The 26,903-nt window shown below is 37.4% G+C and overlaps 1 protein-coding gene across 1 annotated transcript; it reads right to left on the reverse strand.

Moving 5' to 3' along the window:
* Positions 1 to 831: 831 nt before the first annotated feature.
* Positions 832 to 16,292, reverse strand: LOC138355658 (probable ATP-dependent RNA helicase DDX43). The gene is made up of 12 exons (XM_069310979.1): positions 16,046 to 16,292; positions 14,482 to 14,672; positions 12,759 to 12,868; positions 12,170 to 12,387; positions 9,764 to 9,929; positions 8,965 to 9,074; positions 6,342 to 6,474; positions 4,967 to 5,114; positions 3,777 to 3,887; positions 3,061 to 3,191; positions 2,211 to 2,373; positions 832 to 2,097 (listed from the first exon to the last, which is right to left on the reverse strand). Exons 1-12 carry the CDS (start codon positions 16,290 to 16,292, stop codon positions 1,978 to 1,980), a joined length of 1,848 nt encoding a protein of 615 aa, XP_069167080.1. The 3' UTR covers positions 832 to 1,977.
* Between the last annotated feature and the right edge of the window lie 10,611 nt (positions 16,293 to 26,903).

Genomic DNA, 26,903 nt, shown 5'->3' on the forward strand with positions numbered 1-26,903 from the left:
GCCCTCGTCACCCTGCCAGGAGAGAGGGGCAAGACTGATTCCAAATCAGAACACAAACATCACACGAGACCAGTAGGCATGGCAGGATGCGCAAAATACCCCCAATGAAAAGCAGATGTGCAATAGGTATGTTGAGGGAGAACTATCAACATCAAGTGCCCAAGACTTTTCAACACACCCCAGCTACACGCAAGGAGCATAATTGGCCAGCCTCTCAAGTGTTCAAGAGAGACAAACACCTCCAAAGAATACCTGATCAACCAGGCTGCAAGCAGCTGCGACCCAACAGCCTGGTTGACCAGACCAACTGGAAGACTTGGTCGGAGATCAGGCCGCTGGTATGTTGATCCCCAGTACCTACACAAGGTAAGGGGGTTGGAAAAAAGTTTTCCGTTAACATGTTTCAAACAAGATATCTCCCCATCTCTTCTTCTAATCAAAATTTATATGGACCTTCTCAAAAATTATAAACTAGCTATTTTGAGTAAGCCGTGTTTGGAAAGCTAGTTTTCATGTCTTGCCTTGAAAAATTTGAGAGTTGTAATGTTAGGCTTTGTGATACAAGACCTTGACCCTTTATTTTCTGCTTCTACACAAGTGACAGTAAGAAACTGCGGAATAATATCAGAATTGTTAGCAGAAATAAAATGTACAGTACTCTTTCAAGTACATACATGAAGTAAGTAATTACAGTATCAAAAAGAAGGCACCAAACCGGGAAGGATATGTAAGTACATATATGAAACACATGGTTTTCAATTTCTTTTGCAGATATATCTTTTATTTAAATAACAATACATTTAATAAATTAATACACAATATGTGCCTTTTACATTTCAATTTTGCTTACTATACTTAATACTAAATTGATTGCATAACTAGGAAAGCAAGTAGAAAAATATATGTATATCTGTATTCTAGTGCACAATAATTCCCTATAAAAAAGTAATTTAACTTAAAGATCAGTACAAGTTCCATTAACAAAGATTTTACATTTAACAAAGATGTGGTCTTGCACTTGTCCCTCTTATGGAGGACACTAAATACATGCAGTTAGATTTCCAGAAACTTATATCAAGACTAAATAAAATTAACGACACTTTGGTTCTCTTGTCTTTAAAACTTATCATTAACTAACCTTGTATAACTGACAAGAATAATGACATAAGGATACCATCACACAAATAATGGGTATACTACTTTAAAGTCAATAGTATTTTTAATAGGTGACAAATAACATCAAAAACAGAATATCAGCAGCTACTTCTAAATGTTCCACTGACCTGTGATGTCCAGATTGTACTCAGTTCTCAACTAAATTTCCAGTCAATTTTTTTTTATTTTCCTAAATACCCTATATCCACTAAAATTATATCATACAGCATTTTTAAATGACAATAAATTACTAGCTAAAAACATTTGAGAGAAACCATTACTGGTAAGATGACCAGAAAAAAAGAACAGTGTAAATGCCACATGTACAATGTGCCAAAAATCACATACAAGCATAATGAGTGAAAATAATATGGATAGCCAAAGTCGAGACAAAGGCGTGTGAAGGAATGTGTAGCAAGCCGAGGCCCTGTATGACTGAAATCCCACATATACCACTTTTCAAATCCTAATGCCAATTCATATAATTTATTAATTTATAAATATATATGATTTAATCATTCAATAATAGATATTGATTGGTTAAGCTTTCCAACAAATTATTACTAAAGACATATCCTTTATAACTTATACCCTTTTGATATCATTCATGATATCAATCTACCTCAGATATGATGATATTAAATCACCTATAAAACAGTACTTCTGGTTGAATATCTGTAAAACTATGCCCAGCAAAACAAGTCTGTATTGCAAATTAGTTATCTTTTCATACATTAAAGATACCAGAATATTAGTTGTACGTTAACTAAATATCAATGATTATTGCACGCACAGCATATATAAAACTACTTCAATGGCCCTTTAATAATATACATCTTGAGGCCCCCTATTTCTATACCGACTTGTATTTTCACGAAGATTTTTTTCAGTCCTGGCTTTCTCCCAACGTTCCTTCATGCGGTATAATTCAGGGTGGACCTCCTAGAAAAAAAAATTATATAAATATGTATGTGCCTTTAGTAAATATAAACAAAAGTTTAAAGTACTGTACAGTATTTAAATATACAATATATTAAATAAGCTGATGTAATTACCTGATTTGACTTCTTCAAAATTTCAATCAACTTGCCAGCCGTCTTCCAGTCCTCCCGTGTGACTAATGTACAAGCACAGCCAGTGCGACCAGCTCGGCCCGTGCGACCAACACGATGGACATACTCCTCCATATCTCTTGGACAATCATAATTCAAAATGTGTCTGTTGAATTTAAAAAATATGAATGAGACAAGTAATACCCTCAAATAATACACTGCATTTTGACAAAATATGATTCTCTACAAATCATAGCAGCTTGCAAAAGATCATTTTCTATTCATGGGACATCAGTTAGGTTCGGTAAAGTTAATTCAGCACATTGTGATGTAACGAGCAAATGGGCTGGAATAATATATATATTCCGGTTTTGTTTGTATTTTATGATCTTCAATTACAAATACCTCAACATTAACCACAATTAAAGTTGACACAATAGTAGAGAAAGGGGTGAGAAAGATGAGTGTGCAAATGTGGTACTATTGAGGTACAGTACTAGCCTCACTAACCAGACAAATTAGCCTAACAAATTTATTAACTAATAAAGGCCATGTTTAATCAAGGATTAACACATTAATTTAACCCCATGGTACTGCCTATCCCTGAAGCTATAAATGCCACGACCACCCAGATTGAAAATCCAGTGGGAAAAAAAATCAGGAAAAATGGTGGGACCTTAGACAAACCGCCAGCTTCCTGCCCCCATCAAGTCCACTAGATGGATGATAAGCCTCTGATAAATTAAGCAAATAATATGTAGCAACAATACACAAAATTTCAAGACTTATGAACAAAGTTACAAACAACAACACATTAACTGTACATGTTCATTAACTACCAAACAGTACTTACGTCACATCAGTAACATCAATTCCTCTTGCAGCAACATCGGTGGCAATAAGAACTTTGACTTTCCCAGTTTTTAGATCATTTAATGCTTCTTCACGATCACACTGTTCTCGGTCACCATGCATGCTCTGTACCTGAGAGCGCACACGCATTATGATCATCATAATTAACATGCTAAATATTATTCTCAATCATAATCCTCAAGTTGAAAACAATTATATATGGCATAACAAGCTAGGGTTGGGAGAGGGTACAGAGAGCTAGGGTTGGGAGAGGGTACAGAGAGCTAGGGTTGGGAGAGGGTACAGAGAGCTAGGGTTGGGAGAGGGTACAGAGAGCAAGGGTTGGGAGAGGGTACAGAGAGCTAGGGTTGGGAGAGGGTGTACAGAGAGCTAGGGTTGGGAGAGGGTACAGAGAGCTAGGGTTGGGAGAGGGTACAGAGAGCTAGGGTTGGGAGAGGGTACAGAGAGCTAGGGTTGGGAGAGGGTACAGAGAGCTAGGGTTGGGAGAGGGTACAGAGCTAGGGTTGGGAGAGGGTACAGAGAGCTAGGGTTGGGAGAGGGTACAGAGCTAGGGTTGGGAGAGGGTACAGAGAGCTAGGGTTGGGAGAGGGTACAGAGCTAGGGTTGGGAGAGGGTACAGAGCTAGGGTTGGGAGAGGGTACAGAGAACAAGGGGGTGTGAAAGACAGGGTACGCAGGCATATCATAAAGAACTTACAATCTGTCCTGCTTCAAGCATTAAGACCGAAAGATGATCGACCATTACCTTCCTTCCGACAAACACAATGGCCTTATCACCGGTAGCCATACCCTTGATAAACTTCAAAAGCTGAAAATATAAATTATACATTTCTTACAACTTTCAAAACTATAAATTTAACAAGGAAAACCACAATGCTAAATAAGAAGCTAACATGATTTTTTGTTGAGCAATTTAGCAAATGACATACTATTTAGGTGTCAATGATGAAAGGCACAGGCACACAGTATATAAAATTTACAAAAGCAAACAATTTTTTATAGAAAATTTGAGTGAAATTTGTTGTATGTTAATTAATATTTCCTCGTTTCTCACTTTAAAAGTTGAATGTCTTCCAACCTGTTTATCACATTTGGGAGGTCATTCCACAATTTGGGACCCTTTATTTGCTCAGCATTTCTGCTTTGCTAAAGTCTCCCTTTAGGAATATCAATTAGATATCAGTTTCTAATTTCTACTGATGACAGGCAAACGATGATAAATTCCAACCAGACACCACTCAACACCCTTTGTGAAATCCTTGAAAGTTAATATTTAACTCTTTCCACACACATTATTGTACTTTCAATATGCTTATGTACCAAGTACTCTATGTCTATGTACAAAACACTGAACTGCAATACTAATAATTACATCAAATACTTCCTGGAGGGCTAGAACCCATAACACCACACCAGAAGCAAATATCTACTGTTTTTTTATATTCCTAGAGTAGCAACAGGTGGCCCTGTATGATAACTGTCACCTCAGGTGGGCCCACCCCCTGTAGTGACAGCGTCACCTCAGGTGGCCCCCCTGTAGTGACAGCGTCACCTCAGGTGGCCCACCCAATGCAACAACACTGCCAATGAGTGTAGCAGCAAGCAGCACACGATGTAGCTAAAGCTAAGAACCAAGAAAGGAAGAGCCCATTCTTCTTACCCCTCACCAGTACTGGTACTCTTATATTTGACAAAAGCCACTTAATTTCTTCGTAATTTACATAAATACTAGTTTGTGAAATAAAACCATCCCAATAAATGAATAATCACAGCAAAAAGCTGACAAGAATTATGGTAAAAAAAAATGTATTAACGTCTTCATCTCTTCTCTACTCGAGTCCAGCATGTGAAATCTTGGAAAATGTTAAACCTCGGTAAATACTGTACCTCATCCTTTTTCCCATCCTCAGTACAGAAGGTGACATGTTGAGTCACTGTGTGCACAGCCTGAAGAGCTAGACTCCCCACAACAACATGTATAGGATCCTTCAGCAGCTTTTTTGCCAGGTCTCTAACACCTTCAGGCCATGTAGCACTGTAAAGCAATGAAAATTATTAATAAAGCATACAACACTTGCTTTACCTAATTAATTACCCAAGTGTAGTTAAAGGATGAGAGCTATGCTCGTGGTGTCCTCTCTACCCAGCACTCTTAAGAATGGTATACCTTGCATCATCACATACCAATGTCAGAACATTAGGTCGAGACGGGTTTCTTTGGCTGCTATTTAACCAATGCAAGCGATGAGTCACAATAATGTGGCTAAAGTACGTTGACCAGACCACACACTAGAAGGTGAAGGGACGACGACGTTTCTGTCCGTCCTGGACCATTCTCAAGTCAAGACAATCGACTTGAGAATGGTCCAGGACGGACTGAAACGTCATCATCCCTTCACCTTCTAGTGTGTGGTCTGGTCAACATTTAATTAATATTATTGTATTTAATGTCTATCTTCAACAAAGGATGCAGGCATGATAGTTTCACATGATCCCCAGTTTCCTTCCATCTTGAATGTGTCTATAGCTGGTGCTAAATTCCCAAATGAAAAAGTATCAAAAGCACATAATTACTTTTTTACTATCCATGTATCCTTATAATAAAAAGCACACTTTACATTAATTACATTTTGATGCCCTTTACACTTTGTAGTTTATAGCCACTATTCTGGCCATTTTGTCCCCACCCTCACACAAACAAAAATCATAACTGCTATGTATACAAGAATACACAACTTCACTGCTTTCACAGTTTCTTCAGCATGTTTTAGTTGAAGAAACTTGGGGTTGGGAAGGGGGGACACTTTTATAGGATGTTATATATAACAAAGATTAATAATCCAATGGAATTTAACATTGATAATTAAGTAGTTATGTGAATTCAAATACAATGTACCTATCATTACATTTATTGGTTAGCTTAAAGATCTGCCCATAATGCTAGGAGTATTAGTGGCTTTACAAGAATGTACTACTCAATCAGCATGATTGTAATTTATGTAATGTATGTAATGTATGTAATTTCCCAATGCAGTGTACCTTCTTGTATATAAATAATATACATGCATGTACTAAATGTAACTACATGGGAGCCCAGGGAACAACCCTCTCTATTGGTAACAAATTCCAGATGTTTTAATGTTAGTGAAAGAGTACAACAGGCAAACTATCATGTTCACAAGGGTAACGGCACCGTCTCCATACCGCATCTCATTACTTTTCAGTTACAATACACGACATTTTTATAGACCCTATTACGTACCTTGTCATTACACACTGTTTGTCTGGACGTATGTCCAATACAATCTTGCGTATTTGGTGTTCAAATCCCATGTCAAGCATACGGTCTGCTTCATCCAGAACCAAGTACGATACGCCACTTAAATCGATGACTCCTACAAGATAACAGCAATGCTATTAGTAGACATAATTTATATTCACTTCTCGTAAGAACAAACATTTCAGTACTTTAAGGAGTTTCCACAATTTAGTCAGCATATATCATTACCACATTTCCCACTTTCATAGGCATATCAGGCCAAAGGAGTGAAAGCAGTATAGGAAAAAAATTTGGCTTAAGATAAGCATTTCAGGCAAAACTTAGAATAATTCAGAGGAACATTAAAGGTATAATGGGTATAATGGGGTGATCACTTGATATTAAATGAAAAATAAGTTAACATGCAAGATTTTCAGGAAATTACATCAATATAAACTTCGTACTTAATGATGACAGGCATATACTACTACTACATTATAGAACCTGTACAAACAACTCTTACTACCACATCACAAACTGTGGACCTCTTTGTCTTGTTTGTCATCACATTCAAGAGTGCCTTCAAACTATCACTATTCCTCCCACCTATTCACTGTTGGCCCATCAATTTTTTACCCCCATTCCCTCAAACACACTTCACCATTCTAAATGACTCAAAAAATTATAGCTAGTTTCACAATTCAGATTAAAAGCTGGCTAAGGAGATCAAGAAAGGCTTGTTGATTTCATGCTCTACAAGGAAGACGAATGCAACAAGCCATTTACCGAGCAAGATAATTTCAGCCCTAAACAAAGGTGAAGCCACATCCACTGGTGACGATGGTATCACTTATGATATTGTGTTTGCTTCCTTTAATACCAGGAAATCCCCTTCTTGAGCTGTATAATATCACCTACGTTACTGAACTTCCTATCTCTAGGACCAACAGTATGAACATTGTAATTCCCAAGACCATTCAAGATAATGCTTTCCACCCAATTTTCCTTACTAGCGGCATTTGCAAAAAATTAGAGAATGGTCCTAAACTATCTCCTCCATAGAATAAGAATTGTGCTATCCTCCCAGATTTCCTAATCCTCCCAGACTTCATGCATGGATGGAGCGTGCATCATTGCATCACCACTTTTCTTACCCTGCACACTGAAAAGTCATGTACCACCTTCCTAGATCTCAAGTCTGCCTTTAATATTGCAAACTGACATGTTATCGTGAGTAAGCTTGCAAGAATGAATATTGGTGGTCGGCTTCTTTGTTGAATCGGGTTACTTATCCAACACGAAGTCATTGCGTTTTTCCAGGGGCATAGAAGTGTAACAAGAAACTTCGAACTTGGTATTAGATAGGGAGGTGTCCTCAGTCCTACATTTTTTAATATCTTAATAAACATGCTGTTCAACTCTGTACCGAGCAAACCGAGCATGCATATCATTAGCTTTGCTGATATAATGATACACACCACTGGGTATGCTAACATGCAGAACACACTTAACTCTGTATTAGACTCATGTCAGGGCCTAGGTTTAGTCATCTCAGCAGAGAAAGATACACTAAATCGGCACTCACCCAAGTAGGGAGGAGTTGTTCCCAAGATGCAACTGTATGTTTACATAGTCAAACTGGCTACCAGCTTGACTATGTAAACAGATTCAAATACCTTGGCCTTGAGGTGCCACTGTATGGTCATGTATTCATACTGTCGTCAGTATAAAGCGAGGCTTCGAGCTCTCGAAGCTGTTGCAGGTTATCACTCAGGCTATGGTGCCAATGTCAGAATTGTCAAAATGATTACCTTGCATACATCAGATCTTTAGTGGATTATGCTGCACCTTTGCCTGCTTTGATGCCTGAAAGAAAGCTTGGTAGGCTTGAAAAATTGCGTAACGAAGCCTTGAGGATAATCCTCGAGTGCCTTCGTACCATGAAGATACTTCACATGAGTCAGGAACTTAATATTCCGAGCATTGTTGATTGTCTTTGATTGGCATAAAAGTGCTTAGGCTGGTTCATCCTAACCCTTGCACAGAAGCCCTCCAGAATTTCTTTATTGAAGGTCTACATTGTTCTAAATGGATAACTAAAACTGGAACTTAGTTAAAACTCGGAATGTATCAGACTTATAATTTTGTACCAAGGGAAACGGTAGCACTTTCCTGCACTGTGGGAGATTACACCCTTTCCAATTTTAATCCCTCCCTTTCCACCCAAGGGGTGAATTAGAGGTCAGCCCAAGCTTCGTCTTGAGGCAAAGCTCAATGCCTTAAGCCATATTGATGCTCTGTCCACAGAGCATTCTCTCTCAAATCATATACACTGATGGTTCCCTACAGCACCCCACAGGTTCAGCTGGAAGTGCAATTGTCCCGACAATGGACGATGGCTTATAATTTGAGTAGGGAGTCCGTATGAACAACTGGGCCTCTAAACATGCATAGGCCTTTTATTAACACCCTTCCACATATTTTAAGCCTCTCAACTTACATCTAAAAAAAAATTAAATCCTTAATAAATTAATGCCAAAGTAAACAAATTCTAAAAACTACCTTATCAGCAAGAAAGGATATCACATCAAATCTCATAAAATCACAATCACTACTAATACATTACTTTTACTGGTAAATTCATTGAGTCTCCCAGGAGTAGCAATAACAATTTCTGATTTGGCATTTATCTTCTGAATTTGCTGATTTTTATCGCCCTGACCATATACGCACACACTGTGAAGATACAAAGGACCACAAGGCATTAACCAATACTCTGCAAAATACTAAACAAGACTATTATTAATACAGATAAGTCATTAATAATAAAAGCTATCATTAATCAATGAATTATGCTGAAAGTCAAAATACTGTACAGCAAATGTATAATTTACAAGTCAATAATTCAATACGATTTAACATTTGCTCTCCAAAATTGGAGAGCAGCTCCTTGACAATTTTCCCAAAGATGTTGACCTATGTGAAATTCAACTTAAAACTGAAGAAAAAACCTTGGGAATGGAGCAAACATTAATAGAAAGGAATTAATTCTCAAATCAATTTGATTAAAATAATTCTTTTCAAGAAATCATTTCCTATAAAATAAGAAAAGGCAAGCTTATTTTTGTTAGTATGAATTTAGACCTTGGGATAGGTACCAGATCCAGTTAGTATAATGCAGGGTCATAAAATCAACATTTTGAGTTTGATCACATAATTGTCAAGAAATTAAAGAATAAATAGTTATGATGTTTTAACAAATAAGCTTATCAATTAGCTTTGATTTTACACAATGTGGTAACACTCCACAGAAACATTCATGTCTGCTTGCATTACTATTCCAACATTTAGGGCCATTGCTAGAAGCACTGTACAGTACTCGCCATTAAATAATAATATACAATAACTTATTAAAATTAACCTACCATCTAATATTTTCATATTGATATTTAGACACCTCCTTTTCAATTTGTTGAGCCAATTCTCGAGTTGGAGCGAGAACAAGACAAGTAGGCCCAACACGTTCCCAACGAGGGGTTGGCTGAGCAACAATGTGCAGCAGTGCTGGCAGAAGGAAGGCCAAGGTTTTTCCTGTAAAGAGGAAAGTGATCATTCATGAATAATAAAGAACAACTTTTATAAAAGCTCTATGGCAAAAATCTTCTCTCACTCGCACGTATTTTTGCATATACCGAACCTCATCCAGACCTGCAGCTCTCCTATATCAGTAGTGAAGCTCTCCACAGCTTCAGCACCGATAACTTCCACAGATATATCTGATACTTTATCTGCCACTCTTCTCAAACTAGTCAAAATCATATTCATGATGGCATGGTCATCTCATTTCTCCCAACACATTCATAATACTTTTTCTACCTACATTCAATTACTTTACTTCAAATCTTCAGCCCTTTTAAGATGATGCTTTTTTATCTTACCCATGCAAATTCCTCTCCTCCCACAAGTTGATAAGAGTTATAATATTAATGAAGATAATGAGAATCCTGGATGGTGTAAGTCTTGTTTCAATTGTGCATGTTTAGATATTATTTAAAAGTACATGAAATAGTTGCAGAGTTTGACAGTCTACATAAAAATTAATACCTATGCTAATACTTAACATTTACCTACATACAATCACTATTATATTTTTGTTTATAGATTATAAGATTATAAAAATAATAATATAATACAGCAGTAGAAAATTACTAAAGTGATGTGGAGAAACTAACAATACTATTTGTAGCCGGCATTAACCCTATTAGGCAATCATCAAATCTGACGGACATCCACGGCTGCATTTTATAAAGGAAAAGAGGGGGAAGAGTTAGGTCAATGATGTGAATGTGGGACAAGGTCAATGAAGGCCAGATGTTAAATAAAAATGATATAATTTATCATACAAGAGGTAACTATAATGTTTCTTCACCAAAGAAGAAAACATTATTAGACATGTCTAGTATCTTCAGCCACCAAACAGCACCACCATTCAAAAGATTGAAGGAAAAGTCCTAATTGTATCCCCCTCTTCTTACATTAATACTTAAAAATCAAAATTACAACAATCCATGACATAATAACTATCATTACAACCACAAATTTCCACCATAAGGCCAACACTTTTTTATCGTATACTGTACATCAATGATGTAAGAATATTGCAATCATTAAATTTGCAAATTACACCAAGATCTATGGTAATGGAGAATGCAAACCTTACATGGACAAATACTAGACCTTGCATATGAGCACAACAGTGCATAGCACAGCTCTCAAAACACTACCACCATACAGCAAATTGATGAAGAAAAATACCCTGGAACCAGGATCCATCAGTCATTGAAAGTGGCACAAGTGAGCTGCAGAAAAAACAAAAAGGTACCCAAACCCTAGGAATAGTTAAATGAATCTTTGATTCCAAGGAGAAGAAATTGGTTATTAATTTTACAAATCTGGGGCCAGATTCACGAAGCAGTTACGCAAGCACTTACGAACCTGTACATCTTTTCTCAAACTTTGGCAACTATATTTACAATTATTAAACAGTTAATGAGCTCTAAGACACCAGGAGGCTGTTTATAACAATAACAGCTGATTGGCAAGTTTTTATGCTTGTAATCTGTTAAATAAATGTAATCAAGGCCGTCAAAAATTGAGGAAAAATGTACATGTTCGTAAGTACAGTACTTGCGTAACCGCTTCGTGAATCTGGTCCCTGGTGTATGCCCATTCTATCCAAGCATGGAGACCTCACCTTCAAAAGGATATGCTGTACTGTATCTACTTTAGAGAAAGCAGGATAGAGGGACAAAAACAAAGGAATGGTTCAGGACCATAGATCTAATACTGCAAACCAGACATTACAAGGCTGATCTCAAACTTTTAATAGTTAAAGATATTAATCAAAACCACTTCTTTAAAAAGGTCAATTGTAACATAGAAGGAGCAACAGCTTCAAGCTCAACAAGCCACAATGTAGGACTGAAAACATGGGATGCTTTTTTTTGCCCCCTAGGGTTAATCCCATACACCTGTCTATCCACTGAAGATGTAAATACAAAGACATTATTGCAGTTCAAACTCCAGTTGGAAAAAAACCTTAGAAACAATGGGGATACCATTGACAGGCTGTCAACTTATCACTGTCAAGGCACCAAGAAAGAAAGCAACCCTCGGGTAAATTTAAGTAAATTATTCAAGTTTTGTTAATGGATTGTGCATCTATGCACTTTGTGTGCCATTGGTTATTTAAGTCTTTTTAATAACAATTTCTTTGGTTACCTGAGGACTATGTAAATGACAGCTTCTCCAACAAAGACATAAACACATACCTGTGCCTGTTTGCGCAATACCGATCATATCATGTCCTTGCATCAAGATTGGCCATGACTGACACTGTATTGGTGAAGGGGTCTCAAATCCCATCCTCTCTATTTCTGCCAGCAACTCTGGATAAGGCCCAAATGCCTGCTTAAACGTGAGCACAGGCTTTGGGATTTTCTTACTGTTGCCATCGTCCCAGCGAACAGTTATATTGAAATTCTTCTTTCTGAGGTATTAACAAAATTAATACATACTTCAGGTTAATACATAACTAGATGTTGTAAATAATAAAACACACATTTAAACCTTATCATATAAAATTAGTACAACTGTAGGGATACATATTGAGCAAAAGTTCTCAAAGTTTAGTTATTTGGAAGAAATAAAAGTAAAGGTGACAGACTATCAATTTTGAGCAATAGTAGGGTTTGAGAAACTGATGGAAGCAATTATCAAAGCACAGTATACTGTATATAACATACTATGACTAACAAATATTCCCAGAAAAGTCCACTACAGTATCAGAAGTGGCAACGGATCGATTCCATCAACTGATCCCCTTGCACTCAAATGTGCTACAATGAACATTTAACATACCTGAAATTCTGCACTTCTTTTTCACTGAGAATCTTGACCTCAGGATCTTCAACATAAAGATTCTTTTGTAGTGGTGGCAGAGCAGCCAAACGTTCTGCCTCATACTTATTCTATAAAAAGAAACAAAATTGAATGTTTTATTTTGTGAGCAGTCCCTGAGCCCATTATGTGCCTTTGTAACCCTTTCCACTACCACCCACAAGATGGGTATGGGATGCATAATAAATTAACTAAACTGTGTGAAACAAAGTCAATCAGAATGTTGCTCGTGCTTATCAAATATTGGGTAGTGATCCTTAATTTTTTTATGAGAGCTATAAAAGCTATAGCTTTTATATATTTTTTATAAGAGTTACACTTTACATATATAGTTAAAGAGCTATCCAAGCAAGGAGCTTGGTCGCTCCCCTTAGGCAAGATCCATTTTCCCATGAAAAGTATTCAGTGTTCAGGGGAGGCCTACATTTTGCAATTGCACATCAGGAGTTTGCTTAAACTTCCCTGTCAGGTCCCACTGCTTCATTTTCTCCCTTTAATACCAGTCTTATTTAAGGCCAGAGTGGCCTTGTGAGACCTTCCAAGCTCTACCAAACATCAAATGAACCACCAATCAGCTCCGCTAATTGCTAGTTGGCCTGCTCAGCTCCTACACTTGGCTAGTTACCTACCACCACCATGGTACAAGTACTGTACCTATTTTCCAACCTCACAGTTCTATTTTGACCAGACCACACAATAAAAGATGAAGGGACGACGACGTTTAGGTCCGTCCGAAATTTCCAATACTGTACATACATAGTTTAGACTGGTGTAGACTAAAATAACTCAATCAAGTGACTCCAGGATGGAGTAACAGTTTACTAATTTCCCCTTTGGGATGGCCCAACAGGGCTGGCTGATCATAAAGATCTATTTCACTGGTGCAAAATAATGACCTGCCCTAATTACCAGCCTATCTCTGTTGAAACAGTTTAACCTTGCCTAAATGAGCAAGATTAGTGAAGCAACTCGGAAAATGCTATGCAACTTTCTGAAAAAACCTATAGTATGAATTCAAAAAGGTAATGCATAAAAAAACATGACATTACAATCACATTTCCACAATTAATACTAACAGAGATTTTAACCCAAGTGCGTAGGTGAGCAAAGTGGCATACATTGTTGGAACTACCGAGCTTTAGCATAAAATTTTAACCCCTTAAGTGCAGCTTTGATCGAAGTTACCTCTGCAAAAAATTTTTAAAATATATAAAATGATACATTTACATGTAAAAATATACGCAAAAAATAAATAAAACATGCATACATATATATATATATATCTCCTAGTCTTTTTTGTGCCATTTTCTTGACTGCATCCTAACTGTTCACTCCCAGTATACAGTTTAGGTTTCAATATTGTCACTTATCTTTCCACCACTGTTCTCCATTTTATTCACAAACTATTACATGCCTCCCCCCTCCCAAAAAAAAAGCAGGTATCAATGCCATACTCCTATAACAATTATTCTTGTCGGGGACAAGAATTGCCTCCAAATTTTAAATGGGAAATCCAGTGCATTGATAAATTTATCCACTGTTTAAAAGAACCCTTTTAGCGATGTCCGGATTTTGAGATGTGACTGTACATGTGAACTCCCATACATTATAAAAATATTTGATACATTGAATGTTTGATTAAATCTTCCCAGACTTGCAACCCAAATAAGAAATAAACACTTACACTCGCTTTAATAAGTGCATCCCAATCAATTAGTCCTTCATTTGCCGGTTCACATTTCTCGCTCTTTTCATATTTATTTTCACCTCTGTGATAACCTTTTTCATATGTCTGGCCACTACTTTGACCTCTCTGCCGATCAAAACTGTCTTCCTTTTTCCACTGTGGTGAATCATGCGAGGAGGATCGAGAGCCTGAAACCAAAATAAATTTTAAAATATCAGACAAAAAAATTATCTCTGATACTAAACATACACCATACAGTCTCCTGAACATGACCCGACAGCCGAGTGAACAGCGCTCGGGATTCGTAGTCCTGAGGTTCCGGGTTCGATCCCCGGTGGAGGTGGAAACAAATGGGCAGTTTCTTTCACCCTGAAACCCCTGTTCACCTAGCAGTAAATTGGTACCTGGGAATTACAACTGCTATGGGCTGCTTCCTGGGGCGGGGGCGTGTAACAAAAAAAAAAAAAAAAAAAAAAAGAGACCTGGTTGAGGACCGGGCTCGTGGATGTTGAGCCCCACAATCATCTCAAGATAATCTCTCCCCCTTTGTACCAAAAAAAAAAGGTAGAACACAAATGGTACAAAGAAGTACTAAAGTCTTAGTATTTAAATACTAATCATAACTTTAAACTCGTTAGATGGATGTACAGTTAGAGAACCCACAAAGATGAGGACCCTATGGATAATTATACTATGTGATGAGTATATCTAAAAATTTACTACATACTGTAGTATAATTTAGATACAGAGTTGTACGCATATACAGTATAATAAATGGATGAGCGACTTATTTAATATCTAACTTTTTTTACATTAATTTCTCTTCTCTGGACTGATGCCTCCCTGCCCCATGGTGGGAAATGAGGTAATGATAAAGTACTGCATGTAGAGCCAACACCATGCCCGAAATGCTATGCCTGTTAGTGGTTTTGTAAGAATTTAAGAACAATGTTATGTACTGTACTCTCACAAACCTATTGTGCCTTTGTGTATATAAATAAACCATTACACTCCAGCAATACTGTATATACACTACAGCACCCAATGTAAATTGCAACTCACAGGATATACATACATCCTACGAGTTTCAATATAAAAAATATAAAGACTTTACAAACCGATTCCATCTTGCCACATTCGTCATTTTTGTATTCTGTTCACACTTCCTCTTTGCTCGTTAGTACGATTTATTCCAAAGACATTCAAACAACTCACAATCAACACTGGTTGGCTTATGGATAAATTTAAGCTTACGTCACGTCAACAAAAGACTGGTCTGACAGTAGGCTACACAGTATGTATGCCCATTTGTATCCAGTTTTTAAATACCATTCTGTATTGCTTAAATAGTGAATACTCCTCACAGATTAGTAAATCTCAAGCTATACCCTCTTAATATTTGATAAAGGCTGTAATATGTGACGGTAAAAATTCTACTGGAAATTAACCAAATAAGATTTTTGAAACTGATTTACCAGAATAAACTTAAAAGTATGTTACCAACATCAATAACTTTCAGGTTAGCTTTAACATTTACGTTTATACAACCAAGTATACATACCTTTTGAATCTCCACATTTAAAGCAATAAACTCTATTAGAATAGTTGGAAAAATTGCACTTCTGACACTCCCAATTCGAGTCAGAGTTGCTCGACCTCACGGACTTCTGACTGGCATAAGTTTGATTAGGCTGGTTTTTGTAACTATAGTTTCCCCGATTGTTGACATTATCACGATATCTGCCTCTACCGCTGAAGCTATCTTGGTAATTGTCACACTGTTGACGGCCACCTCTACGACGATTCATGCTAGAAGTGAAGAACGAAAAATTATTAGTCCAATACTTTCTTTTTAAATAGGTATGTTATCCTGAGCACCTTGTAGTAAATCTAAATACATTATTTTATTAAATATCATTAAAAAATAAAATATTCCTTTGTAATGTATACTACTATTAAAACTACTGTAGTGCACAAGAAAATCGTGATGTGAAAAAATCGTGAAATATTAACGTGATGTATGCGAGAAATTCAGTAAGAGCCATGAGGAGGATTCGAACCTCTGCTTTGGGATACTCCCAAGCAAAGTAGTGGTCTAACGTGTTTGTTTGGGAGCACCCAGAGCATAGGTTCAAATCCTCCACATGGCTTCTACTGATTTTTTCACTAACCACAGTGATAGGTCATCATATCAAAAGTGAAGGTGTCAGGTTAAATTCCTACAGCACTAAAGATAACTGGGTACATTTCCCCTTCACCCAATGGATCCAACTAATTATGCAAAGCTTCCTAGTATTATGTAAGTAATGAAGAAATACATATGTTATATTTACTCACTATAATGTTGGTGTTGAATGTAGAACATGAAAAAACATTTTTACTCCGAAATAATATAATTTTATCACGAAATTTGACAGAACCAGTTGGCAGCCGACACCATAGGAGTCGATGATCAAAGTGACATCTTTGATCGCTTTGAGTAATTAGATGGACCCAACTTTGTTATAAAATTATATTATTTCAGAGTAAAAATATATTTTATAAAGTTATACATTCAGCTCAAACATTTGAGTAAATACAGTATGTAATTTATTCACTGAACATGTCATTTCTTATATTACTTATGTAATGCTAGGAGGTTTTGGGTAGTTTTGGGTAATTACATGGACCACACTCAGTGACTCCATTCATCCAGCAATAAATAGCTAACTGAAAGACGGGCAACTGATGATAACCAGGAAAAATGTCAGTAGGTTGCAAAGGGTGACTGATAAGCCTTAGTACCACTCCTGTATACTTTTCTTCCTTAAAAGTGCTCACATAGTTATTACGGAGTCATTGACAATGCCAGTGACACTCAATAACACTTATTGAAGCCGTCAATAACAACTTCCCCCCCCCACTCTACCACTGACAGTAGGGGTGCCACAGGGCAGCATCTTGGGACCTCTCCTATTTCTTGTATTTGTCGGAAAATCAGACACCATTTAATATATCATACAGACAGATAATAATTGCTGCTGTATTACCAACAAGTTACCCATAGAAAACGTAACTTGTAGTGGAATTACTGTCTATAGAAAACGGGATATCATCACCACATACTATTATAATTCACCACCTATTATGGTGGGAATTATTCTTAAATACATTAGTCTTTGGACTTTACCATCATAAAAACATCTCATATAAATTAACTTAATTATCAATATTAAAGTAGAGTAAATGTGACCCTTCTATCACTTTCTGTCATGTGGACAATGTAGGCCAGGCGTCAGTGAGGAAGGAGGGGCAGCCATTGTTGCGTCACCTCCGAGACGTGTGGAGCAAATTCGGCTCCTATCATATCTGGACAATGTCGGCCAGTAGCGTCAATAGTAAGGAGTGTTAGACATTGCCATTGTTGAGACTAGACCAGAGGCTCACACGGGAGCAAATTCGGCTCCTGTTAATTTTACTTGGACGTAGTGTTATGGAAACCAAAGGTGTACCATCTCCAACACGCTGTCATCAAATCAAGTTAAGTGTTCTTTCCGAAACCCGTTTATCTATCATTAGTGGCCATTAATGTCATTGGGTAGGGTGTCCCGGTTAGATCACGAAATCGCCTCAAACTAAAGGTAATTAAGCCAGGTCTTCATTGTTCCATGTACTGTATAGTGTTTTCTCTGATATAGCCTGTCATATATAGGAACCTGGCTTTACAGCTAGCGCCCTTTTAACAGGTCACGAGGAACCTGGAAGACGAGGAAGCAAGACTTTGTGCAACAGTTACTGGGTGATGGAAGCTACCTCAAAGAGGATAATTTGGTGTCTACATCCTAGTTATATCTGTTTGGACTAAGGCCTGCTGTACTATAAAATAAGGAACCTTTTCAATGTATGTAGTTAATACTGTAGTAAGATTGGCTGCATATATATAAATTTAATTAATATAAACCCCCCTAATGTGTAGAGGATCGATTTGTGAGATTATGAGATTATTGCAGAAATACAGTCCACTTATCATTATACAAATTGCTATCGAAGTATATAAATTAACGTAAATATAAATTCATATAAATTAAATAAATATAAATCTCACAGGTCGGTTCCCACATTATTTGGTCATCTTCGAACCGGATGACGGATTATTTGATTCTTTGAACCCACATTTCGTCATCTTAGTACCGGATGAACCAGTTAACCAGTGGATTCAATAAATAAACTAGTGCAGTGTTATTTAAACAAAGCCAGCAGTCAATGATGGCGGCGTTGACTCGTGCGAGTTCACGAGCCCCGCTCAGTTCAGATCAGCTTCGTCAGCGGTTTCATGTACACCCACAGATTTGGTGGCGTGTTATTCTGTGAAATGACAGCGCTAATATAGAAACCAGCCAAATTAGTGACTGTGTCTTCGCGATATTGTTCACGGATTTCGTGGTGTTAAATTTCGCGAGAGATCATCTACGAAATTTGTGGACTTTATTTCGCGAGGTCACTAATAATATTTAATACTTCTAGATAATATTAGAAGTTTCATAGAGGCTAATTAAGAGGATATTATCAATAATTGTGTATATTATTTCTCCAAAATAGAGAATCATTTAATATATATTGCACTAGTGACCACAGTATAATATTTACTAATTGCCAACCCACAGCAGGGTAGGATATTAACATTGAGTAGTTGAACTATTATTGCTCATCCTAGTCCCATTATTACCATAGTCAGTTGTACTATATTGATCAATTTAACACCATTAATGAATGGTCCAGACCCTATTTTGGGTGTAATTTTTATCAACTCGAGTTGAGTTGTATATATAATAATTTACTTATGATCATTACACCTTTGAGTGATTAATTAGTGTCTCTACCATCCTAGGGTGATATAGAAGAGCTAACCTAAAGGTACTTCCAATGACACTGGTTTATCACTCAAATCATTAGTGTGTATGATTGTATATATATAATGTGTATTAATTTTAAGTGCTAACCTCTAGTAGAGGTAGGATTATTGCCTAGTGAGTGCAGAATTTACCCTAGGCTACCATCAGTGCTTGTTCAGTATTATGAGCAGCCCAAGTACAAGCCCCACAAGGCTTCACCAACTAGCCAGTATGGATAATGCAGGGAGAATGAAAAGAACCCTTGCAGGTCTTAAAGGCCACTTAACAAAACAGATCAAGAAATGTGAAGATTTGTCACAACAACCAACAGTTGATTATGCTGACCTGGAAAGCTATTATCAAGCAGCTGCAGGTAAATTTGAGCAAATCAAATGTCAAATAGCAACATATGTGGCTGAACTTGCCAACACCAATTTATCAGAAACAGAAATAGACGACATTATGGTTGATCTTGCGAATTATGAAGATCACACTCAGGCCACATTACAGCCTTATGTCAAATTAATTGCCCAGAACAAGGCAACAACAACAACAGTTGCATCTAATACGAGTCAAGCAGAAGCTCGACTCCCTCCAATTAATTTACCCGCTTTCTCAGGAAAAGATGAGGAAGATTGGGACGAATTTTGGAACAAATTCGTTGACCTTGTAGACTCAAAACAATCTTTACCAAAGAGTAGTAAATTCTCTTATTTGCAAGGCCAATTAAATTTAATTAATATAAACCCCCCTAATGTGTAGAGGATCGATTTGTGAGATTGAGATTATTGCAGAAATACAGTCCACTTATCATTATACAAATTGCTATCGAAGTATATAAATTAACGTAAATATAAATTCATATAAATTAAATAAATATAAATCTCATAGGTCGGTTCCCACAGTATTCACCAATGATTTGCCAAATGTTTCTACCACTCTTAAACCTATATCATTTGCTGACTATACTACCTTCATCTATTCTGACCCCAACCCCCACACACTAAATATTGTAAATAATGAATTAAAAAAAAAAGTCCACTCATGGATGTCAACCAATAAACTCACACTAAACATAGAAAAGACTTGCATTTTATTTGGTAGTAAATCATCAAATTGTATGCAACTTCAATAATAAATGAACTAAAAAAAAAATCAGATAGACAAGGTTAATATTAGCAATAAAGATGAAGATCAACTTCAGCATCCCACATACAACACAAAATGTTGTCACATACAAGGCATACAAATTTTGCCACATACAAGGCAAAAAAAATCTCAAAAAGTCAGTAAACTCATCAACAATGTGGTAAACACCGACCACAACTACACTCCCTTAGCTAAGCAACTTACATATGTGGAATTTAGTGGTACATTTGGTCACCTACAACGCCTAAGACGGCTCATTTAACCCATTTTAAAACTTATAAGCTAAGAAAACACAACCTAATTTTAACACGTTGACCTCCAGTTGAGAAAACCAAAGAGGACACAGCTCAGCCCGCAAACACAACTACGTGAGTACGTATATAACCTAAGCTAACACAGCTTAAACTTACGTTTTTTAAGTAGTAAAAGATCTCTGTTGAAACGGCCGAATAAGATTTGAGTGAAGCACCAAGACGCTATAGTTGACCCGTCTTAAAACACTGCCGTGACCCAGGGCGACACAACTCCTTAACTACAGCTCCAGTCACTAGCAACAACACATTTATAGACTCCTCACCTGAACTAGGAGCGGTGTAACCACAGGAGGCAGAAAGTGGAGATGGAAGAGGAGGTATGGCGCGTGTTGCCCACGTCCTGGCCACAGTTACAATGGCTCCCGGGTGTCCATGCCGGCTCCACCTGCACCTTACCTTTGGGGATAAACTTATCCCTTCTTATTCTTGGGTTCCTAGCTCTATAATCATCTAAACTAAAAGCCAGTTATAAATTAAATTATCTTGCTGAACGTATATTCTCTTGTCTGACGTATATAATTTTGGAAGTGTTTTTCGTGGCATTATTTTTGCATGGCAAATATATTATATACTGCAAGTTTATTTAATAACGTTTACTTGTCTAATGAATGGAACCTTCGGCCATACATAAACTAGGGTGAGCATGACATAGTGATACTGAAGCAAATAATAATTGAGGCTTCACAATATATTCACAATTAAGTTCAAACCCAAAATGAGACAACTTTTGTTGTTCATCTTAGCCCATTTCTACCTTACTCAGAATTTCTGACTCTCCCAAAAGCCCTCTATAGTGATAAGTAATGCAAGTTAGTTTTATGGCAAAGCTTAATCACAGTTACATATACTGCTGCTGCAACGGTTATATGAATTAAAGTTTTTTTAGTTTAGTTCATTTATTATGCACCCCATACCCATCTTGTGGGCGGTAGTGGAAAGGGTTACAGAGGCACATTAAAGTAAAGCATAAATGATGTAATTAAATTATTGACAATAATTTATGCATTAACGAACTGATATAGAGGGATATAAATGAATTGCCTCGTATTGGACAATAGGGTTTCGTCTGGGCCAATAGACTTTATGCAATTTTCTTAATTCTAATGTTTCTATTATTTCAAGAGTAACAGAGGTATTGCTACTTATATGAGGCAACGGAAAGTTTTTACTCTAATTTTGCGCCACACGTTAGTTTATGATTTCTTTTATATATTTTCTTTATTTACTCAAAAGGAAATGTGGATATTGTGGAAGATTTGAGGTGGTCATGTGATGAGGACGGGTTGTGCACTGTCCGTCTCTCTAGTCTTGTGATAATCTGTGTTCTCACTCGTTAGTCTACCGAATATACGCGTTAACTCGCAGATGACAATATCAAACATGCCTCTGAATATCCTTCTACTCCTCCTGGATTGATAGAGGTAAGTTCTTATCCTATTTAATATCCAAATGTGCCTGAGAAGGCAAAAAAAAACTATTTTCTCGGATCAGCGGACGCCATATCCATGTTGGCCCGTAAGTAGACTTTTTTAAACTTTCGTACTATAGCGTATTCGTCTTAGAGACGTTCCCTTTATTGACATCACCGTATCATCCTTTTGGTATTTGATACTCTTTCCCATTGATACGTCATGTTAATGTGACATCATTGTGCAGTGGGCTCTCTTTGTTCTAATTCAAGCGTTCTCTGATGATGATGTTCGGTGTCTTCGTGGTAATACAAGATTAAGATTAAATGGTTTGTTTACTGCAAGTACTAAAGTACTATTAATTCTAAGTCTACTGCAATTGTCACGTATGAAAGTTAAAAATTAAATAATGGTGTTAAGTTGTTCAGAAAACTTTGTATGATGTCACTAATTACTAGTACTGTATATAGGAAAGTTGTCAAATATACAATAATTCTCTATTCAATATGAATTGAATAATTCTCTATTCGAATATGAGCTTGTTTCTATGATTAAGAACATAAGAACAGAGGCAACTGCAGAAGGCCTATTGGCCCATACGAGACAGCTCCTATCTATAACCACCCAATCCCACTCATATACTTGTCCAACCCGCGCTTGAAACAATCGAGGGACCCCACCTCCACCACGTTACGCGGTAATTGGTTCCACAAATCAACAACCCTGTTACCGAACCAGTATTTACCCAAGTCTTTCCTAAATCTAAACTTATCCAATTTATACCCATTTCAAGTTCAAGTTCAAGTATGTTTATTGAGATAAGCAATAAATACATCTCAAAGGGATAGAGTAGCTTAGGCTATTTCTACCCCCCTCTACTTCAAGTCCCTCAAGGGGCGCACAAATTCAGTGAGTACAAATAGACAAATAACATTACAAGAATCCCATTTAACATTGCAGGTTTATATAGTAAGTACAGCATATAATTGTTACACTCTCGGGGCAAAATTCTTGTAGCTCCTAAGTATACTGTCTATTATACCATTATCACACATCCAAACAATTTGATGTGGTACACTATTTATTTCCTTATTTCTGTAGTTTTCAATAAGTTGACACTCTAATACATGATGTTCTAAGGTGTGGGCGTGCGGCATACTACATAATTTACACTCCTTATCTTTTTCACTGACATCAACACCGTATTGCCAGATATATTTGTAACCTAATCTTAATCTCATGTAAATTGAATCCTTCCAAGTAGACTTTCCTTTACCATAAGTGAAGGACGAATTTGTATTTATTATTGAATAATTCTTAAGTGTGCTACTACTGTCTACCATTGCCATTCTCTTTATCATTTCTTCACCCTCTTGGATCATCTTGATTCTTGTTTTTATTTGTTTCAAGGTTAACTGACATACAACATCAACAAGAGTTTTTTCAGTGGCTCTCTTCGCTATGTCATCAACTACCTCATTCAACAGTACTCCCACATGTGAAGGGATCCACATGAATCTTACTTTATACCCAGTTTTTTCTAGTCTCTTAATATTCTCTCTATACTCTATCACAATATTCTGATATACTGGGCGTCTGCTATTTAAAGACTCTAACGCTCCTCTGCTGTCAATAAAGAAGCAAGCATTTTTACCACATTTGACTACTTCCTGTAATCCTGCTAATACTCCTTGGAGTTCAGCCTGCGTTGAAGAGACATTGTCAGTTAAGCTGCGTCCAATAACAGTATCTACAGTGCCAATGTCAGTGTACTCCTTGATCAAGACTCCACATCCTGCTTTCCCATCCCTAGCTACTGACCCATCACAATATACATGTAGAGTGTTTTCTGTAGGCAGTTTTCTAATTATACAATCATATGTTGCCCTCAGCTCTCCTATTTCATACATACTTTTTTTCTTATGCAAGGGAGTAATTACTACATCTACATTACAATCCTCCCATGGTGGTGTAAATTTTCTCTTGGGCACAGCAATACACTCTGTAATAACATCATACTTTATAACATTATAACATAATTTATTCATATATACTCTCTTCTTCATCATACACTGTTCACTACTTCCCACCTTTTGAACCGAGAGGATTAATTCATTAGCTCCCCCACCTCTCATTAATCTAATGGCAGAGGCTACATTTATCTCTGAAATTCTATCCCCAATACTCTGCAGATTCAACTCCATCCTCATTATCTCAATCACAGCATTTCTTGGGCATCCTAAGATAATTCTCATGGCTTCATTTTGTACCTTCTCCAACTTGCCCATCCTACCTTTACCAAAACAAGAAATGACAGGTGCAGCATAATCAATAAGAGATCTTACAGTACTCAAGTATATCATTCGTAGCACAGGGACTCCCACTCGACACTTGGTCCGGGAGACATCTCCCGTCACGCAGGGTGCAGTTGCACCTCCACAGATCTCCAGTATCAGCTCTTGATACTGGTAATGGCTCAAAAGGGCCACCACTTACGGGCTATTCATGCCCGTGCCACCTTTTCGATGGTTTAATCGTCATCTTGGACACATTCATGGGAGACATCTCCCGTCACGCAGAGTGCACTTGCACCTCCACAGATCTCCAGTATCAGCTCTTGATACTGGTGATGGCTCGAAAGGGCCACCACTTACGAGCTATTCATGCCCGTGCCATCTTTTGGGTGGCTTCATCTTCATCTTCTTCATCTGTTTAAAACACGGGAGACATCTCCCGTCACCCTGGGTGCAGACGCACCTCCACAGATCTCCAGTATCATCTATTGATACTGGTGATGGCTCAAAAGGGCCACCACTTACCAATTCATGCCCGTGCCACCTATTGGGTGGCTTCATCTTCATCTTAACACATTCACAAGGGAGACATCTCCCATCATGCAGGGTGCATTCGCACCTCCACAGATCTCCAGAATCAGCTCTTGATACTGGTAATGGCTTAAAATGGCCACCACTTACGGGCTATTCATGCCCGTGCCACCTTTTGGGTGGCTTAATCTTCATCATCATCGACTCCCACTCGGGAGACATCTCCCGTCACGCAGGGTGCAGTCGCACCTCCACAGATCTCCAGTATCATCTATTGATACTGGAAATGGCTCAAAAGGGCCACCACTTATGGGCTATTCATGCCCAAGCCACCTTTTGGATGGCTTAATCTTCTCACTCGACTCCCACTCCCTTTCCACAGCATGTCAAGGCCTTCAGAGGTTGTAATCTCTTCCAACATTGACCCAACAGTCTGTTAATCTCAGCTTCCAAACTCTCATGGGTATATCCAACATATATGCCTAAATATTTATATATATTAACTCTCTCTATATTTTTACCGTTTATTTTCAATACAATGGGGCTCCGACTTCTACATTCAAACTTAGTTTTGTTTTCATTAACCACCAGTCCCATATGGTGACACAGGTTTCCGAAATTGGGGGTGCTATATTAAGCTGGATTAGGGCATGGCTATACCAAAGGAAACAGAGAGTTAGTATAAATGGAATCAAGTCAGAGTGGGAAAATGTTGTAAGTGGAGTGCCTCAAGGCTCTGTCCTGGGACCTCTGTTGTTTATAATATATATAAATGATTTAGATTCAGGTTTGAGTAGCAACATTTGCAAATTTGCCGATGATACGAAAATCGGTAGGGAAATTAATTCGGAGGAGGACTCACTATCACTTCAAGTTGATCTAGATAGGGTTTTGAAATGGTCAAAGGATTGGCAGATGCAGTTTAATGCTGATAAATGTAAAGTTCTGAGGTTAGGTAATGATGATAGAGTTACAAGATACGAGCTAGATGGTGTTGTGATTGCGAAGTCGGATTGCGAAAGGGATCTGGGAGTTATGATTAGTAAGAATTTAAAACAAAAGGATCAATGCATAAATGTTCGTAATAAGGCAAATCGGACACTTGGATTTATTAATCGCAGCGTTAGTAACAAGACACCTGGTGTGGTTCTCAAGCTATATCTTGCTCTAGTTAGGCCCCATTTAGATTATGCAGTTCAGTTTTGGTCGCCATATTATAGAATGGATATAAATTCACTTGAACGTGTCCAGCGTAGGATGACTAAGTTAATTCCCCAAATTAGAAATCTTTCATATGAAGAAAGATTAACAAAGCTTAAGTTGCATTCACTGGAAAGGCGAAGAGTTAGGGGTGACATGATAGAGGTTTACAAGTGGATGAATGGACATAACCGGGGGGATATTAATAGGGTATTAAAAGTGTCAGCACAGGACAGAACACGAAACAATGGATATAAATTGGATAAGTTTAGATTTAGGAAAGACTTGGGTAAATACTGGTTCAGTAACAGGGTTGTTGATTTGTGGAACCAATTGCCGCGTAACATTGTGGAGGTGGGGTCCCTCGATTGTTTCAAGCACGGGTTGGACAAGTATATGAGTGGGATTGGGTGGTTATAGAATAGGAGCTGCCTCGTATGGGCCAATAGGCCTTCTGCAGTTACATTTGTTCTTATGTTCTTAAATTGTCCAACACTGTTTGAACCTTTGAAATATCTTTGCCCTGAAACAAAATATCCCATTGTTTCGTGTTCTGTCTTGTGTTGATACTTTTAATACCCTATTAATATCTTCTTTGTTATGTCCATTCATCCACTTGTAAACCTCTATCATGTCACCCCTAACTCTTCG

This window comes from Procambarus clarkii, chromosome 68 (genome assembly GCF_040958095.1).
Source record: "Procambarus clarkii isolate CNS0578487 chromosome 68, FALCON_Pclarkii_2.0, whole genome shotgun sequence".
Taxonomy (NCBI): domain Eukaryota; kingdom Metazoa; phylum Arthropoda; class Malacostraca; order Decapoda; family Cambaridae; genus Procambarus; species Procambarus clarkii.

What these genes read in the sequence shown, in the direction of transcription:
- LOC138355658 (XM_069310979.1), bottom strand. Translation starts at nt 16,292, where the DNA reads ATGAATCGTCGTAGAGGTGGCCGTCAACAGTGTGACAATTACCAAGAT. An exon ending in CAATGAATTTACCAGTAAAA is followed by an intron (nt 6,475 to 8,964) that starts GTAATGTATTAG and finishes GTTATCTTGTAG; the next exon opens with GAGTCATCGATTTAAGTGGC. An exon ending in TGCTTGAAGCAGGACAGATT is followed by an intron (nt 3,192 to 3,776) that starts GTAAGTTCTTTA and finishes GTGCGCTCTCAG; the next exon opens with GTACAGAGCATGCATGGTGA.